Source organism: Cynocephalus volans, chromosome X, assembly GCF_027409185.1.
Source record: "Cynocephalus volans isolate mCynVol1 chromosome X, mCynVol1.pri, whole genome shotgun sequence".
NCBI classification, from domain to species: Eukaryota; Metazoa; Chordata; class Mammalia; order Dermoptera; family Cynocephalidae; genus Cynocephalus; species Cynocephalus volans.
Window position 1 is genome coordinate 61528818 of NC_084478.1, and position 19872 is coordinate 61548689.

The following is a 19872-nucleotide window of genomic DNA, read 5'->3' on the forward strand; positions in this document are numbered from 1 at the left end:
CCATGGCGTTCTCGCCCGCAGCTCGAACCCACGGCGGGCTGTGCCGGACCTCGCCCTTCCCCACGGCCTCCTCCCCCTCCCGAGCCCGCCGCGGCCCCGGAGGTGACACGGCCCGGACCCTCCATTCTCTGCCCGAGCATATTTAACTAGCACAACCTAACCAGCTGCTCCCTCTCGGTGACAACCCTTCTCCCGACAGACGCGCCCAACAGCCAACCAGCGGCCAGAATTGGCGTGCGTCCCGTTCCCTTATCAGTGGCGGCCTCGGTGGGCGGGGCTCAGGCAGCTAGCAAGTTAAGTGGAGCCACGGCTGACGTGAGTCAACAAAGGTCACGTGAGGCGAACGGACCGCGCCAATTGGCTGTGCCGGCCGGGTGGGGAGGGGGGGGTCACGGCGGCGGCGTGGGGTTCGCTGTGTGACACAATTACAACAACTTTGTGCTGGTGCCGGGGAAGTTTGTGTCTCCAACGAATCCCCCCTGTGCTCCCCAGCACTGCGCGCTCCGGCTGTTCCCGCCGTCCCCGCTCGTGGTTGTCCCCCGCCCGCCCCCGCGATGTGACCCTACAGCCCAGCCGCCGCCGCTGCCGACCCGGGGGCTCCGGAGCTCCTGCCGCCGCCGCCTTCGCCGCCGCCGTGTTGGGATTTTTCGTCGCCGCTGCCCGCGGCGGAGGAGGAGGCGGCGATAAAGTTGGTGTGCTGGTCCCGCGCGGAGATTGGGGGCGTCGTTGCGGGCCCCGGCTCTTGGGGGGGGGGGTGTCGGCGTTGGAGTTGTGAATTCGCTGCGTTTCCATGAAATCCTGCGGAGTGTCGCTCGCTACCGCCGCCGCTGCCGCCGCCGCTTTCGGTGATGAGGAAAAGAAAATGGCGGCGGGAAAAGCGAGCGGCGAGAGCGAGGAGGCGTCCCCCAGCCTGACAGCCGAGGAGAGGGAGGCGCTCGGCGGACTGGACAGGTACGGGCCGCCGTCACCCGCCCAGTCGGCTCCGGACGGGCAGGCGCCGCTTTCCGGGGAGGCCCGAGCGCCGCTCGCTTCTGGCGGTGGCGGGGCGGGCACCTAGCTTGGCGCTCTTCGCACCGCCGCCGGGGCCTCGGGCTTGGGTAGGGACGGGTCCGTGGCGTTCCCGGAGCGTTAACGAGCCGCGTGTGTCTCTTCCCACAGCCGCCTTTTCGGGTTCGTGAGGTTTCATGAAGATGGCGCCAGGACGAAGGCCCTACTGGGCAAGGTAAGGCAACCGCGGGCCGGAGCGTGGAAACGGTCTTTCCGGCCGGCGCCGCGCTTGCCCCGGGCTCCGTGGCCCGGTCAGCGCTCATTGTGGCCGCAAACGATGGCCAAGGGGCTTCCGGAAAACTGTTTCCTGCCCCTGCTCTCCCCCGACTCCCGGATACCTCGCTTGCTCCCTTGCGAAATCGCTCTGTCCTCTTGTAGCTGGAGGGACGGAGACGGCAGCGCTTTGGGGCCGGGCTCAACGGGGTGGACAAAATTGCCTGCTATTTTGCAGCTTTTTGGGGGTAGGCCGATGATCTCCGAGGTGCCTATTTAGGGTCCAGGGATGGTAAATGCTTTCAGGCTTTCCCAAATTTCCGACTTACTTGTTTCCCACGATTATTTATTCTTTTCCTTCAGGCAGGCTGTTCGTGATGTATACTGTTAACGAAACGTTTTGGGTTTTCTTATGTCCCTGCTCCCAGAAGAGGGAAGTTGCTCGTAGTTTAGGTCGGTGAAGAGTTTGCATTGGGCTGTTGACGTGTATCTCGATTAGGTGTGTGTTTTACCTGAAGTTAGGTGACTTGTTTACTTTTTGGGTCGTTCTGTCATAGAAATACCGCAGTTATTTGTGAGTGTGTTTTCTTCCTGGAGCCTCGTTTCCTGTGGGTCTAGCAGGAGAGGCCGGGGAAGATTCGGGGTGTAGTCTCTGTTTATTTGTGTGGAAAGTTGTTGGCACTGTCATTTAGTTAAGTAATGGCTGCTCCTATCGGCCCAAGATGGCGGGACAGGGTGGGAGGAGAAAGTAAGAGGGGGGGTTGGGGGAGGGAGGAGAGGTAAACATGGAAATAAATAGTAGCGATGAATAGGCCTCTCCTTCCGAGTGTGTAGCTCGGTGTTGTTTAATAAAAATTATGCAGGATTATTTGCATGTAGAATTCTTGTACCTTTCTCAAGCTTGGAAGTAACATGCATAAGCCAGATAAATGCTTATCAACCTGTAGCACATTTAGTTACCCATCCGTAAGCTATTGAACAAAGGCTGGAGTCTCAGTCTGTCTGCATCAGTTTGTATCCTCTGACCAAAATGTGATTGAAATGAAATTGGAATGCTTTCTTCTTAATTCGGACCGCGAAACTTGGAGTGTGTGCGATAGGTGCTGCATCCATTAGGCATTTTCTTTTCTAGCTGAAATCAGTAGCTTTGCATTTGACACCTAGCTTTATTGTTGCAATTGAGAAGGAAATTTGAAATGACTAACGCCTAGCATTTTATTCTTAAGTGGATTTTTTTTTTGTTTGTTTGGTTATCCTGAATTTTTGTTTGCAGTTTGCTTTAGCAGACTTTATTTCTTTTTATCTGTAATTACATTTCTGTTTTTATTTAAAGGTAACGATATAAGGAGTTTTGATAGAACCTAATATCAGAAAGCTAAACGGAAATAGTACTTTTCAGTAAGCCCAGTCCCTTTGACCGATACAGAAAACTTGAATTAAACTTTGACTATGTAGGTATTAATTGGGTTCGTTAAAATTATCGCTGGGAAAATGAACAGTGACTAGCTCTGGAATGATTTAAGTATCAAAGGTTGTCAGTTTCTTGCCTTGAAGATTTTTTTTTTCTTCCAATTTTAGTGTTTAAAATGTTTTATTTAAAAATGCTTGACTACTGTCAAAATTGTCATTCCAAAAGATTAAGCAAATGATTTAAATTTAAGGAACATTATTTTATTTTGGAGTGATTATTGCCAGTCTAATATGGGGTTGGTAAAATTGTCTGCAAAGCTAATTCATTTGGAAAAGTTTGGCTAAATCTATTGCTTTTGGTTATGGTAATGGAAAAATAAATGATCTGATGTTTTATGTGGATAATGTGTAAAATGCTAGTTGATGATTTCGTGTCTTAGAATGCTTGTATTTGGATAGATTCACAGTGCATGGCGCTTAACGTTGGATTTTAGATTGCAATATTGAACCCTGCAGTTATTTTGCACTAATGAGTTTGAATTTTAAAAAAACTGAGTATTTTCAAATATTTCTCGTGAAGTTGTGTCTTACTTTCTTGACATTTGAATACAATAACATCTTAAAAAAGAGAAGCTTACAAAGCTTTATTATGTTTTGGGGAAGAATTATGGCTTCACAAAATATGAGGGTACTTCAGACAGTTCATGAAAAGAGTCATATCTCTTAATTTTATTTTCCCACAAACTTTTTGAAGTACCTTCATATGGGATAATTTGACAAACTGCTAAGTCATTTGGTGAGCTAAAGAAAAAAAAATCTTCATTGCTTTTGCTTCAGACTTAGTGCTGGTGATGTCCTACCTGCTTAGGTCAAGGCTCATTACCTTTAACAATAAAACAAAAAATTCTGTAGTATGTGCTTGCAACCTCATGCAGTTCTTGGTTGCGTCCTTGTGAGCCTGAACATACCAGTGGAATGTGTAATGTAAAGCTTGATATTATATGAGTATAATCTCACAGCCTCTGTTTAAATTGGTTTCTGAATACACTGAATGAGCTGAAGTCCTGCTATAGGAAGTATTGAATTATTTATTTACATTCCTCTTTTTTTTTTTAACAGTCCTGTGAATCAGTCGTGTGTGTGTGTGTGTGTGTGTGTGTGTGTGTGTGTGTGTGTGTGTGTGTGAAAAATGTTGAGCTATGTTGATTTCAGAATTCTTACTCTCTGAAGTCTTAAAAGCAAGAGTTGGCTTTTCTCTACTGGAGTAGGTTCAGGCTACTTAACTGAGGGCAAATAATTGATTCGAGTAACTCCTAGAATTCCTTTTTTAGCTATGATTTTTGTCGTACTCCCCCTAAAGACAAATTTAGTGTGCACCTTGTATAACTTTTTTTCATTTGTGATAGAAATTTAGCTATTACTTCTTATTATCAGAAATTCTTATTTCTATGTACGTTACTGGATTTTCTTTCAAGTTTTTTATTCACATTTGTAGGATTTAAAAAATACTGTTTATGACCTAAAAGCTTAAATAAGTGTCTCTTACTTGCCCCCAAACTGATGTATTCCTTTTCTAGGTATGAGTATATTTTATCCAAACCTCTGATTTCTCTTGGTCTCTGAATGTTTTTGTAAGTTTAATTTTATTAGAGTCATTGAAAGAAGTTTTGGTTGTAGGATTGCCATTTGATACACAATGTTTGGGGTTTTGGATTAAAAATAATACAGTATATTAATTTCATAGTAATATCTTTAATAAGGTTGTAAACAGCTAGAGCTTGCTAATCAGAGTTCTTGTAATGTGGCATGATCTTGAACAGTTTCCTTTTTAATGCTGACCCTTAATCTTCTGGTAATATAATAATTCACGTGTTTTACTTTTTAAATTACTGTGGAGTTATCGAAAAGTAATTAAGAAGTGAAACATTTTAACAGAAGTTTAACTGTTGTGACTGTTTTATAATACATTTTTGAAAACCTTTTGGGTTAATTTCTTTTTCATAGAGTAAGGATTTGAGTTAAAGTATAATATAGAGTAATGTATAGTTATAGCATAATGTAGTAAGTATAAATATAGTAATACTACAAAGTATAGTTACAGTAATAATAAAATGCTAAAGGGCTGGAGAATCTTGTCTTTGTCAGGGAACTATTGTTAAAATAATTACATAGTTGCTTATTTTGATGTAATCTTATTTTTAAGTTTGTTTTAAGTACTCTATCTTATTAGAACTTTTTCTTGGCAATTCTGTTAATAGAAAGATTATGTAGAATACTTAGAAGTTATGGATTGTTTACCATTTAAAAATGTATATGCTCTTTTTCCTAGGAGATACTAGTATTAAAATGGTTGCCATTTTTAATTTTTTGGGTAATAGAAGTAGTTTAAGATCCACTGCAGCATATATTTTCCTAAATTTGGTTTGCTTGAATGTAGATGTAGGGGAAAATTATTAGGTCAGTTCTAGAGGTGGCTTTTTAATGCTATATTTGGATGTTGATGATGTTTAGAAACATTCTGTGTTGTGTGTGTGTGTTTGCTGGCACTTAAAGGAATATATTCATTTCCAGCGCTAAAGAAGGTTAGTGTTTTTTTTTAAAAAGATGACCGGTAAGGGGATCCTAACCCTTGACTTGGTGCCATCAGCACCATGCTCTCCCAAGTGAGCCAACCGGCCATCCCTATATAGGGATCTGAACCCATGGCCTTGGTGTTATCAGCACAGCACACAGGCCGGCCCCTAGGTTAGTGTTTTGATTAAAAAAGTAACTACAGAAATAATGTCATGCTTTGTGTTTGAAAATTAGGTCTTGGTGTTTTAAAAGTATTTTCTAGTTTGGAAGGTTGTCTTCTAAACACTTGTTTACCTGGACAAAGTCTTAGGCAGTTACTATATATTTCCTAAAGTTTTGATACATCCCTGGTAATAAAGATGTAGTAAGAGATTACAAAACATGTTTGTGTATCTGGGCACAAATTAGAACTGCAGCAACACATAAACAGGCATTTTAAAAATTCCATTTCTTTTTTTCCACTGAATAGCTCTTTCTGTAGAATTAATTACAAATTGAAATGACTGGGGAGCATTTGACTGCCCTCTGTAGATATTTTAGGTGATTAATAAGAAAAACTGCCTGAGTGATACATTTTTGTGACTTAAATGATAAAGTGGAATGATGAGCCACATACTTTAAACCAATTTGGAGGTTCATTGTTTGGCTAGCTGCAGAGTAAATCTTTTTCTGACTTAGATTATGTAACATTTAGTTTTTGTTTATGTATTACCAATATTCTACATATTTGAGAGGATTTTTAAGTTTATTTTTACTTTGAAACTATTGTGATGCTTTGAGCTTTTTGAAATTGATGTTAATGACTGATAATACTGCGTTATTAATAATATTTCTGAAATGTGGTATTAAGAAAACACCAGATTGCCTAAGAATTGAAATGGTAGTTAGGCTATTTAGGGCCCACATGTATTTATTTGTAGACTATTAAATAATAGAGTTTATTTAATGAATGCATAACTGATAGTCTTATATACTCATAATGAAACTTTGCATATAGTAGTGTTAATTTTCCATGATGGCTTATAAGTTATGGTGACTGTAAAAAGAGCAACAAATATTTGAGTGTACACTAACTGCAAGTCTTCTGTGTGGGGAATATGAAGATAACATCGATATCCCTCTCCTGCATTGAACTTAGAATTCTCTAAGAGGGGTGAGATAAGTATAAGGATGACTACTAACACAGGAACAGCAATGGCAGGAGAAAAGTGTGAAGTATTCTCACAGTTTATGGTGAAGGTCAATTTAACAAGTTACAAGTTAGAATGGCTCTTATTAATAGGATGGGGATTGTTTCTTGATTGTGTTTCTTGGAGGTGGTATTTCTTGATTTAGATATTAGTAAGGCATCTTTTAATTTTGTTTAGAAAAACATGACTTAAAAATCAGATTTTAGCTTTTAGCAGATGTTCAAAGGATGATCTGCTTTGTGTTCTGTCCCTTCCTGATCTCTTTTTGTAGTAATGTTTACCTTTGTTATGGGGTCTTAACTTGAAATCCTTAAATGAGTGTTCACGGGTCAACTTAAGAAATTCTCTGATAGAGTTTTGAAAGGATACTCAAGAAGCAGTAAAAATAATGGTCATCTCAGAGTACAAAAGTACAAAACACCTCTGGGGTGAGAAAGAGAGGAGGAGAATTTAACTTTTTACTTCACAGATTTCTGTACTGCTTTTTTTTTTTTTAACCATAGACATGTATTACTTTAAAAATAATACAATAAGTACTCTGATAGTGAGTACACCAGAAGATTATTATTTTGGTTGACTAAAGATGTGTTTAAACTACAGTGTCTGTAGTTAGAAGAGCTTGTAAAGGCCTTACTGCTTTTATTAAATATCAAGTTGGAATACTTCTGAACTTGATGGGCTTTCAGTGGGGGTTGTAGTGAATGAAGTAGAGATATACCCATTTAGGTTCTATTTCTTGTTTTAGGTAGCCTTGTGATAGTCACTGTACTTGTTCTTCATTTTGATCATAAGCATGTTTTGTTGCTGACTTTATTTTTGGGCTTGATTTGGTCCAGGCTGATTGTATTAGTCTGTTTCTGTTGCTTATAACAAAATATATGGAACTGGGTAATTTATAAACAATGAAATTTATTGCTTACAGTTTCAGAGGCTGGGCAGTTCAAAGTCCAGGGAACACAGCTGGTGCAGGCCTTGGTGGTGGTGACAGTGACCCAGGGGTCTCACATGGCAGAAAATGGAGGATCAGAGAGAGAGACCAGCCTCTTCATTCACTCTCCTTTTAAAGCCCTCAGAACCATGCTCCTGACCACCATTATTAATCCATTCACTACTGCACAGATCCTACAATCTAATTACCTCTTCAAGGCCCCACCTTTCAATTACCGTAATAGGATATCCCACCCTCAACAGGTACAGTGGGAATTAAGCTTCTAATATATGAACTTTGGGAGACACAGTCATTCTACAGCACTGATATTTGGGATCTAATTAAGAGTTATAACCTGGAAGGGTGGAAGTAATTTCTTATTTAGACAGCTTTAGGGTTCTGAGCCAATTTGTAGGTTGTTTGCTACTTTCTTCTACGAGCTTTTATTATTTTTTTCTCTTACCCCTTTCCTCCTTTTATTCTATCTTTTGTCTACTCCTCTACATTGTTAAAACTGTTGGTGTCATTCTGTTGTAAATGTATTCCTGTATTCCTTTTGTAGTTTCATCTGTGATGGTGTTTTGTTTGTGTTAGAATAAATGAAAGATGCTACTGCGAAGTTGATTCTTAGGAAGAAGGTTGGGCTTTGTTATAGTTGAGAGTCATCTAATTCATTTTCATTTAGAACAATAGAGGAAATTGTTTTAGACAAAAGATTGTCTTCAGGCTATAGATTTATTATATTAAGTTCTTTAGAGTCTTCTCTTTAAGAAAAATAACAGTTTATTAGGGAACATTTCCAGTATTTTCAAAAGTAGAGAAAATCAACCAACCAACCATCACCTGTCACCCAGTTTCAAGTTTTCAACTCATGGCCAGTCTTGTTTCATCTATATCTTGCCCCTTATCCCCATTATTTTGAAGCAAATCTGAGACATCAATCACATCACTTAATCCGTAGATTCTTGTTCGTCTCTGAAACATAACCACAATGCCCTTATTATACATAAAAATGATTTTTTGATATCAAATATCCATCAACCTTGTTTTTTGCTGTATGGAAGTTAAGAATAAGTTGCTGTGGGAAATGAGTAGAAAACACATTTAGCTGAATATATGATGTGAATTTGTATTTTGGTATTGTTACAGGGTTCTGTAACAGAATATTACATAATACATGACATAAGAGATGATTTTCCTTGAGAACTTTATGAATCTTAGTTGCTTGAGTCTGTTGGGACAGTTTGTATATTTAGGGGAAAATTTGTTTTCTGGATACAGTAATTAAATGTTTTAGGCTTTTGAATTTCAAACATCAGAATGAGAACTAGAAAAACTTTTGCTTTGTTTTGTGAAACATTTGTTGAACTGCTGTGGGTGAGAGATTGTCAGGTTCTGGAGCAATCATTATGACCTGGCCTCTGCCTTGCAGTCTGTGGGGAGAGGCTGACCAAGTAATCATGGGATGTAGTAAGTACATTAATAAAGATATATGCAGAGTGCTATTAGTTCTCAAATGATGGAGCAATTAAAACATTTAAAACTTTTTATTATAGTTTAAACTACGCACAGATATTGAAGATAGTTTAACGAACTATTTTCAACAATTCCCAACATTTTGGAACAGTTAATTTTGACTGGAGAAGTGGGTGAGGGAAACTGCACAAAGATGTAGCATTTGGTCTTCGTTATGAATAGAAGTTTATTAGGTGTATAGCAAGAGGAAAAAGAGGGCAGAGAGTTGGAGGTATGAAGTTAAGTGGTGTTTGAGGAATTGTGAGTAGTCTAGTGTGGGTAGAGGGTAGGGTGTCTTAGTGGAATTGGGAAAAGGTAACTGAGTATATGAAACATCACTGTAGGCCATAGGATGTTTTGAGGCACCATTGAACTAAACTTTTCAATCAGGGGAAATGACATGACTAGAAGTAGGTTTTATGGGAATATTACTGGCTACTGTGAGATGGATACAGTGGAAAGGAAAGGAAACTAGTTGTGAAGTACTGATGGGTAGATAGCAATGCATGGATTTTAGGGTAGAATTCTGTTCCTGCCACTTACTAGATGTGTGATCTCTGGGCAAGCATGGTTCAGAGGCTCAGTTTTCCCATCTGTAAAGTGGAAGTGGTAATAGGTTTCCTGCAGGCTATTGCATTTTGTGTTAGGAAAAAAAATATGTAAAGTACTTAGCATTGGGCTTGGCATGGAAGGTGCTCAGTATAAGATAAATGTTATCTTGGAAAAGGCAAGTACATTTAAACCAAGGCTGTGATTTAGGAATGAGAGGGGGGAGATGGATGCAAATTCGAGAGCTGTTGAAAAGGCCTTTTTTTGGCTTTCATGATTATTTTACAACTTTGGGTTTCTTCTGTGTCTCTGACCACAAGGTGGTTCTGTTCTAGGCCTTCTTTATTCACTCTGCTCCCAACTTGCATGTATATTTGACTGTCTACTTGACTGCTTTTCTTGGGTGTCTTGAAGGCACTTCACACAACATATGCAAACTGAACTTATCATTGTTTGTAATGTTCCTTATCTTAGTAAATGTCATCACTACTCATGTCAGAAATCTTGGTGGTGTTCTTGACGCCTCTTTTTCTTAACGTATTAAGTCCTAGTAGTCACCAGATATCATCATATCTACATTTTAAATCTCAAATCCGTTTTTCCCCCCTGCATTCCCACTGCCACCATCCTAATGGAAGCCATGACCCTGTCTTTGACTTTTGAAATACTTTCATGCAATTTTTTTCAATAGGTATACTTATACATAGTACAAAATTGAAGAGTTACAGAAAGGATGCTACAGTGAAAAAATCTCCCTCCTACACCATCTCTTTGGTTATTTATTTTCTGTTCTCAGAGGTAGTCACTATAAAGGTTTATTGGGTAACTTTTCATATTTCAGCACATGTACAAGCATATTGTTATTTTTTTTCACATAAAAGATCATACTGTATGCAGAGTAGTAAAATACTTTGTTAATTTTACTGATTGCCATATGAAAATATTAATAGTTTTTATATTAAATTGTCTGGGGTTTGAGAGATCTCTGTCATTCAAGTAGTGAGATGTGAGTGAGGGGATTGTTGAAATGTGTTTTCCTAAAATAGCAGTTGCTTAATTTTATATGCTGTGAACTTTCAGTTGGAATAATTGGCATCATATTTTGGTTTTATCAGTGTGGCTGATTACCAGGCTCCATGAATACTAATTTAATCTTGGTGTTGTGAAGTATAAAAACACTTAGCCTGGCCCTGTGTCCCTGAGATTTTTTTGTGTGTGTTTTTTACTAAAAGGTTTATATACAGTTTTATATTTTTATGTTTATGTTTTGTATCAGATGTGAGGTTTAGGTCAAACTTCATTTTTGCTGTGAGATGTTCAATTGCTCCACCATTATTGAGAAGGCTATCCTCTCTCCACTGAATTGCTTTTGGATCTTTGTCAAAAGTTAGTTGGACATATTTGTAGGGGCTTACTTTTGGGTTCTCTGGTCTGTTTCATTTCTCTATGTGTATATTCTTCCACCACTACCACACTATTTTGATTACCTATATAGTAGGCCTTAATACCAGGTACAGTAATTCTTATCACTTTATTCTTTATCACGGTTGTTTTAGCTATTCTGAGACCTCTGACTTTCCATATAAATTTTATTCTACTTTTCCATATAAATTTTAGAATAAACTTGTTTATGTCTACAGAAAACCTTGTTGGGATTTTGATAGGGATTGCAATAAATCTGTAGATCCATTTGGGAATAGTTGATACTTTTTACATGTTGAATCTTCAATCCATGAACATGTGATAGCTCTTCATTTATTTAGGTATTTGATTTATTCCATTAGCGTTTTGTAAGTTTATACCTAAGTATTTCATTTTCCTTGGAGCAATTGTAAATGGTGATGTGTTTTTTAATTTATATTTCCAAATGTTCATTCTTAGTATGAAGATTTTTGTGTGATCTTGTATCCTGTGACTTTGGTGAACTCATTTATTCTAGGAGGTTTTCTTTTTGGTGGATTCCTTATTGTGGAATTTCCTTGGTAGAGAATCATGTCATTTAAAAGGAGGGAAAGTTTTATTTCTTCCTTTTCAAACTATATGCCTTTATTTTCTCTTGCCTTATTGCAGTGGCTGGAATTTCCAGTACGATGTTGAGTAAGAGTAGTGACAGTGGATATCCTTGCCTTGTTCCTGAAGGTAGAGGGAAAGCATTCAGTCTTTTGTTGTAAGGTATGATGTTAATTGTAGATATTTTTTTGTAGATGCTATTTATTCAGGTGTGGAAGTCTGTCCATTCTGGTCTCCCTCCCCACTCCCGCAGTTCCTAACATGTTGAGAATTTTTATCATGAGTGGAGGTTGGATTTTGTCAAATGCTTTTTCTTGGTCAAGTGATGTGATTATATGATTTTTTTTTTCAGCCTGTTAATATATTACAATGAGTGTTGGGTTACATTTGCTAATATTTTGTTGAGGACTTTTGTGTTTAAAGTCATGATGAGTATGAAAGTATATTTATTCTCACATAATATGAGAGTATGAGTATGTTAATATTTTGTTGAGGATTTCTGCATCTAAGTATATGAGAGATACTGGTTTGTAGGTAACATTTTTATGTAGTGTTTGTCTGGTTTTGGTATCAGGGTAATATTGGCCTCCATAAAATGAGTTGGGAAATGTTTCTTTAAATGGTAGCTAGAATTCTTCAGTGAAACAATTTGAGCTTTCTTTTTTTTGAAGGTTTAATTAGAAATTTAATTTCTTTAGTGGTTATAGGACTCTTCGGATTGTCTCATCTTGGCTGAGTTTTGGTAGTTTGTGGTTTTTGAGGAGTTAGTCTATTTCTTTGAAGTTGTTAAATTTATGAGCACAGAATTGTTCATAGTATTCCCTTATCCTTTCAATGGCTGCACAATCTGTGGTGTTGTCCCTGTTTTCGTTCCTGACATTAGTGATTTGTGTCTTCTCTTCATCTTTGTCATTCTTTCTGGAGGTTTATGAGTTTTATTAACTTTTATTTTTTGAAGAACTAGCTTTTTGTTTATTGATTTTTTTCCTAACCATTGTTTTCCTGTTTTCAATTTTATTGATTTTTTTATCTGATCTTCACTGTTTCCTTACTTTGCTTGCTTTGGGTTTATTTGCTCTTTGTTTTCTAGTTTCTTGAGCTAGGAACTTGGGTTATTGATTTGAGGCCTTTCCTTTTCTGTGACAACAATTTAGTGCTATAAATTTACCTTTCAGCACTACTTTAGCTGTGTCCCACACATTCCTATGTGTTGTACACAAGGTCTTCAAAAAGTTCATGGAAAGATATGTATTATCTTTTAATTCTGTTTTTCCGTGAACTTTTTGAAGTACCTTCGTACGTGACAATTAGATCCTGTTGGTTGATTGTGTTCAGTTCATCTCTATCCTTACCGATTTTCTGTCTAGTAGTTCTATCAATAGCTGAGAGTGTGGTGTTGCAAGTCTTCAGCTGTAATTGCGGATTTGTCTCTTTTCCTTTTCTCTCTATCAGTTTTTGCTTTCTGTACTTTGAGGCTCTGTGGCTTGATGTATACAAGTTTGGGATCATCATGTCTTCTGGTGGGTTGATCCTTTTATATTTTTTAATGTCTTTCTTTGTTTTACCAGTAATTTTCCTTGTTCTGAATTCCACTTTATCTGATATTAATATAGCTATTCCTCCTTTTTTAAAAAATTAATAGGTACATGGGATATCTTTCTCCATTCTTTTACTTTCAAATTTTATCATTATAAGAAGTTGGAATTATGTTGGAAGGAATGTTTTTGCAGTCTGTTGTTAGATAACTTTAAAAAATTCACTTTTCTGATCTCTGTTCTAATTGGTATATTTAGACCATTTGCACTTAAAATAATTATTAATATGTTAGGGTTTGTCTACTATTTTATTATTTGTTTTTTGTTTGTTTCCTGTGTTTCTCATTCTTCTCTTTCTCTTTTCTTACCTTCCTATGGGTTATCTAAATACTTTTTAGGATTTCATCTTGATTTGTAATGTTTTTGAGTTTATTTCTTTGTGTAGATTTGTTAGTGGTTGCCCTAGGTATTTCAGTATTCGTATGTAACTTATCACCATCTACTGGTATTCATATTTTACCACTTTGAGTGAAGTGCAGAAACTGCTTCCATTTAGGTTCTTTTGTCCTGTCTACTTTTTGTTTTTTAGTTAACTAATAAATTTAAGTTTTATTTTAACATTTACATATACATTTTTATGGGGTACAATGTTGTTTTAATACATGCATATACTGCACAATGATTCACTTATGTTCTCTCTACTTTTTAAATGTAATTTTCTTATGTATTTTCTCTATATACAGTCATCCCTCAGTATCCATGGGAGATTAGTTTTAGGACTCCCCATGGATACTAAAATCTCTCTTACATAGAATGGTGTAGTATTTGCATATAACCTACACACATCCTCCCATATACTTTAAATCACCTCTAGATTACTTATAATACCTAATGTCTACACATCACTTGATTTATGTGGACTCAACATAGTACTTGGTGCGCAGCAAATTCAAATTTTGCTTTTTGGAATTTTGTAGAAATATTTTTCCCTTGATATTCTCTATCCGTGGTTGGTTGAACCCAAGGATGTAGAACCCACAGATATGGAGGGCTGACTGTACACTTAACATCACATCAGATGGTGTGATAAGTTTTGTTTCAGCCAGCATATATGATTTAAGAAACTCTTGAGTAGTATGATAGCCTATTACATTTATCCCTATTTTTACTTATTCCAATGTTCATTTCTTTCTGAAGTTTAGCTGCATTCTGTTATTTCTTTTTTGTGTAGAGAATTTCTTTAGCCATTCTTTCAGGGTAGGTTTGTTAGCAACAAATTCTTAGTTTTTCTGAGATTGTTTTTATTTCCCTTTATTCTTGGTATACATTTTTGCTGTATCAGAATTCACAGTGGACAGTTTTTTTCTTTCAGAACTTGACAAGTGTTGTGATAGTTTCTTCTATTCTGTATGGTTTCAGGTGAAAAATTTGCTGTCATTCGAATTGACTTTCCCCTGTAAGTAATACACCATTTCTCTCTGCCTGCTTTCAAGATTTTTTGTCTTTGCTTTTCATAAGTTTAATCATGATGTGTCTTTGTGTGGATGTCTTTAGTTTTATTTGGAGTTCATTCACCTTTTTGTTATCTGTGTTTAATGTGTTTTACCAAATTTGGGAAGTTTTCAGCTGTTATATCTTTGAATACTTTTTCAATCCTATTCTCTCTCATCTTCTGAGACTCTTAGAAGAATCTTAGCTCTTTTGTTTTTGTCCCATATGTCCCTGAGGCTCTATTCTTTTCTTCCCCCAGTGCATTTTTTCTCTTGTTTAGAATGTCTAAATTGGTCTGTCTGTTCACTGACTGTTGTCTATCATTTCCACTCTTCCATTGAGCCCATCCATAGAGTTTTTATTTTGGTTATTGTATTTTTTAGTTTTATAGTTTCCATTTGGTTCTTTTAAAATAAATTTTCTTTGAGATTTTTTCCATTTTTTTATTTGTTTCAAGAGCAGTTGTAATTGCTTGTTGAAGTGTCTTGTTGACTGCTTTAAAATTTTTGTCAATTAACTCAAAAGTCTGATTCATCTTAGTATTGTGTCTGTTGATTGTTTCTCTTCATGTTATACTTTCCAGGTTTTTGGTATGGCATGTGATTTTCAATTGTACCTTGGACATTTTGGATACCATATTATGAGAACTCTAGATCCTATTAGTATGTTTTTATAGTAGGCATTCCTCTTGTTGAGATGTAGTACAAGGGCTAGGTGGGTGTGTATGTTTAGCTTACTGGGTTCTGCTGATAATTATTCTGGCAAAAGTGGGGCACTGAGTCATAATGCCTTGATTCAGACTGGTGGGATAGAAGTTCAACTCCCCCCTTATCCTCACTCACATCTTTCTGGCAAAAGTTGGGCACCAGTTTACACCACTTTGTTGCTCTGAGTGGGGGGGTGGGTGTAAGGTCAACTTCCTGATGGGCCATGTTGCCCCAGCAAGAGAGAAGTAGAGGACTGACTCATACCACTTTGATGCTGCAGGATGGGACAAAAGCTCCCTACCTTGTAGCACTTCCCCCGAGTTGATGCCAGGTGGGGAGTGGAAGCTGAGCTCCTTCTAGGTACCACTGGCATGAAAGAATGGCTGAAACAGATTGTCAGCTACTCTGTCTTATACTGCTTCATTCAGTCTTGGTGCTGGGTGGGTGTGGAGGTTCAGCTTCCCACTGGTTCCCACTGATGCCAGGGTTGGGGGTAGGTGGATTGCTTGCTGACCTCAGCTTACACTGTCTTGTTTAGTCTTGTTGATGCTGATTATGGGGGCAGGTTCAACTCCTGGCTGGGTCCTTCTGACACCAGGTTTCTGTGTGTGGGATAGTGGTGAAGGGTAGTGGTGTCTACTCTGATTCACACAACTTTGTTAAGTCTCCTTGCTGCTGAGTGGTGGTGGTGGCCTAACTTCTCCGTACACCCCACTGACACTACCCTAAATGGGTGAATCTGAGTACCACTTGCTTGTCTGGGTGGCGTATGGAAGATCGGCTGCTAAAAGCCTTGCCATAACCCAGCGTGGACATTGGAGCATCCCCCTGCTTCTGCAGGGCTTTGAAGATCAGCTTCCTACTCAGCCCCACCCATAGTATCCTGGCAGGGAAATTGGAGCACTCCTGTGTGGGGGATGGGAGATCACCTGCCTGTTTTGTCCTGCCAGCACTACCCTGATAGGGGTTTAGATAGCCACTGTTTGCTTTTCCTGGGTGGAGGGTATAAGATCACCTCTCCACTCTGCCTAGCCAGTGCCATCTGGCAGGGGAATCAAAGCACCACTTGCTTTTGATTTGTGAGGGTGTGTGTGGTGTGTGTGTGAGCTTGGCCCTACAGAAACTGTGGAGGGTTTGTGCGCATGTGCATGTGTCTGTGTGTATTTTCCACTGGTGTTTGGCTGCAGTAGGGTGGGTATTGCCAGAAAGGTTTCTGTTGTCAAGCTACCCTTTTCTCAGCCCTTTGGCTAGGAGGAACAGGCTTTTCTTGGACCTTTTTTCTCTATGACTGTTGATGGTCTTGGATTGAGGGCTTCTGAAGTAGTACCCTGTCCTGGAAATATGTGAGGCAATAAGAAAACCCCAGGAGCTCACTGCTTTGTTTTTCCTCAAGTCCTGAGGTCTCTAGGATGTCTGCTGCCTTCTTTGAACTTTTCAGATACTTCCTTTGCTTGTTTGTTGTGTTAATGTCCAGGAGTTTTTAGTTGTAAGAGGGAGGACCTGGGAGAAATGAAGCTCCTCTGTTTTGGTAGAACTGGAAGTCCTCCATTGGCTTTTATAGTAATTCAAATTTGAATGTGAAAATTTTTGCCTAAAGGTGTTATGTCATGTCAGTGAAGTTAAGTGTTAAATTTATAGGAAAATCTTAACTTCTGACAGTATCATTTGTGATTATAACTTGATTGTCACTATAAAGCTATTTCCTATGGTTTCAGGGCTTGACCCATAGCTGTATTATTATGGAGATAAGGTTTAAATAACTACAGTGCTTACTTTTGAACATTAAATGCTTTCTGCCATATTCTTTAAAGGAAGTACATATTTACATGCGAAGAAAGAGACTGAAAGATAAGATGGGTTGTAGCAAAATGTTACTGTTCTGGTTTGCCATCAATCAGCAGTTACTTGTTAGTTTCTTGTGCCAAATATAGTAATGCAATGTAACATTCTGCTCCTTTCACCTAATATGGTGAAATGATAAGGACAAAAAAATAATGACAAAAAAACTGTGGCTGGTTGGTTAGCTCAGTTGGTTAGAGTGCAGTGTTGTAACACCAAAGTCAAGGATTTGGATCCCCATACAGGTCAGCAGCCAAAAAAAAAGTAAAGAAAAACATCCCTCCCTCAAATTCTTAAAACGCTTAAAATAGACAAAGTGATTAACAAGTTTTTAGGAAGAGGAAGGAGAGAGGTGATACATGTAGATGTTTTCCTATGAATTTCAGATGAATTGGCAAAGGAAAACTTACTACCCGGAGGCATTAGTCCAGCTTAGGCAGAGGATAACTATAATTTCAGCAGTGTACATATAACAGAATTCTACAACTTTAAAATGGGGGGAGGGGCTTTTTATAATTCATCCCAGCTCTAAAATTCTATAATTTTGTCCTTTTTCTGTTCTTTTGAACTTGTTGTAATGTAATTTATATAGAATCTGAAACTTGCTTTTATTTTTCTTTTGAAAAAATCTTCCCAGAAAAAAAAGATTGTTAGGCCCTTTAATAATATGGAGTTTCTCTTTAAATAAGTTCAATCATTTAATCTATTATTTAGGAACTGAGTTTACTTTCTGTCTAATATGTTGAATTATAATGTTGTAGAATAGTTTAGTATTGTGTATTTTCTTTGATCTGTTAGTTATTTTGGAGTATGTTTAATTTCTATATATTTATGAATTTTCCAAATTTTTTCCTGTCACTGATTGCTAGTTTCATTCCATTTTGGTTGGAGAGCATAGCTTTTATCATTTTAATCTTTTTCAGCTTATGGAGACTTGTTTTATGGCCTAACATTGCTCTATTCTGGAGAATGTTCCATGTGCATTTGAGTAGAATATATATTCTGCTGTTGTTGGGGGAAATGTTCTATAGATGGCTTTCAGTTCGTGTTGGTTTATAGAGTTCTTTGAGTTTTCTACGAGTATTTCCTTGTGATGTGCTATCTGATTTTCTGATGATTATTGAAAATGGGGTATGAAGTCTCCAACTATTATTGTTGAATTATATGTTTTTCCTTAATTTGGCATTTGCTTCTGTTTTGAGCTCTGTTGTGTGTTTATATTTTTAATTGTTAACATCTTGATGAGTTGACCCTCTTGTCATTATAGAATGTTCTTTATCTCTGGTAACAATTTTTGTCTCAAAGTGTATTTTGTTTGATAATAGTATAGCCACTCCAGCTCTGTTTTGGTTATTGTTTTCATGATGCTTATTTTTACATCCTTTTAGTTTCAAACTATTTTTGTCATTGAACCTAAAGTGTTTCCTTTTTAGAAAGCATATATTTGGGTCATGCTTTTTAAAATCTATTCTGTCAATCTTTGCCTTTTAATTGTAAGAATATTTAATTCATTTTCATTTTGTATGATCACTGATAAAGTAGGATTTACATCTGCTATTTTGCTATTTGCTCCCTATGTGTCTTCTGTTGTTTTGTCTCTATTTCCTTTTACCTTTTTTGTGTTAGATAGTCCCATTTTAATCCCCCTTTTTATCATATATTTATTTTTTAAAAGTGGTTGCCCTAGGAATTACCATTAACAACCTAAAACAACCCAGTTCTGATTAATGGTAACTTAATCTTATTAATATACAAAAACTTTACACCTAAATAGCTTTGTACCCTTCTCACTCCTTTGCACTGTTATTACACAAGTTACATATTTATGCATTGTGTTACCATCAACACAGGTGTATACTTACTGATTTATGGAGTGTCTTTTACATCACATAGGAGAAAATAAGTTTAACAAATAAAAATGCATTTATACTGCCTTCTATATTTAGTTGGTGTCTCAGTTCACTTGTGCTGCTGTAACAAAATACCACAGACTGGCTAATTGGTAAATAATAGAACTTTATTTCTCACCATTCAGGAGGCTGCAAAGTCCAAGTTCAAAGTGCCAGCAGATTTGGTGTCTGGTAAAGTCTCCTTCTCTGCTTTAAAGATAGCACCTTGTTGCTGCATCTTCACATGAAGGGAGCTGGAAGGTCAAAAGGGACGAACAGCTCCCTTGCACCTCTTTTATAAAGTCATTAATCCCATTCATGAGTGCTCTGCCCTCACCACTTAATCACCTCCTTTTAAAGGCCCCACCTCGTAATACTATCATAGTGGTGATTAAGTTTCAGCATATGAATTTTGGGGTGGGGGGGACACATTCAGACTATAGCATCTGGATAGTTACATTTATTGAGATGTTTTATTTTTTTCTCATGAATTTGAGTTATTGTCTAGTGTCTTTTTATTTCAACCTGAATGACTCCCTTTTGTATTACTTGTAATGCAGGTCTGCTAGTGAAAAATTCAGTTTTTGTTTACCTGGTGTCTTAATTTCTCCTTCATATTTAAGGTTAATTTTGCTGGATATAGAATTCTTGGTTGTCTTTTCCTCTCAACACTTTTAACATGTCATCCTTCTGGCCTCCATGGTGTAAGAACCCAAATGCCCCAAGGGATCACACCCTGATCAGATAAGCCCTTCTCAGCCGCACCCCATCATGGCACTGGTTGCCCTTCTCTTCTGCATTCTCCTTCCCGCCGGCGCGAATCGCACGCCAATCAGCTCCCCAAGCCCCATGCGGTATGCTAAATAGGGATTGTATTTTAAACCAATCAGCTTTCCCTTAAAGCCCTATATATATGTGTGTGTGCTGCCTAATGGATGAGCTCTCTCCGGTGGATCGTCAACTGGTGTCGACTCG

General features: G+C 37.9%; 1 protein-coding gene across 5 annotated transcripts in view; it reads left to right on the top strand.

Annotated features, from left to right (window-relative positions):
• Window positions 1-437: 437 nt before the first annotated feature.
• KDM6A (lysine demethylase 6A) overlaps window positions 438-19872 on the top strand; it is a 195813-nt gene continuing 176378 nt past the window's right edge. For all 5 annotated transcript variants that reach the window (XM_063083613.1, XM_063083610.1, XM_063083615.1 and 2 more), the window contains exons 1-2: window positions 438-951; window positions 1159-1222. In XM_063083613.1, the coding sequence (XP_062939683.1) occupies window positions 791-951; window positions 1159-1222 (225 nt within the window). In that variant the 5' untranslated portion in view covers window positions 438-790. The remainder of the gene's footprint in view (window positions 952-1158; window positions 1223-19872) is intronic.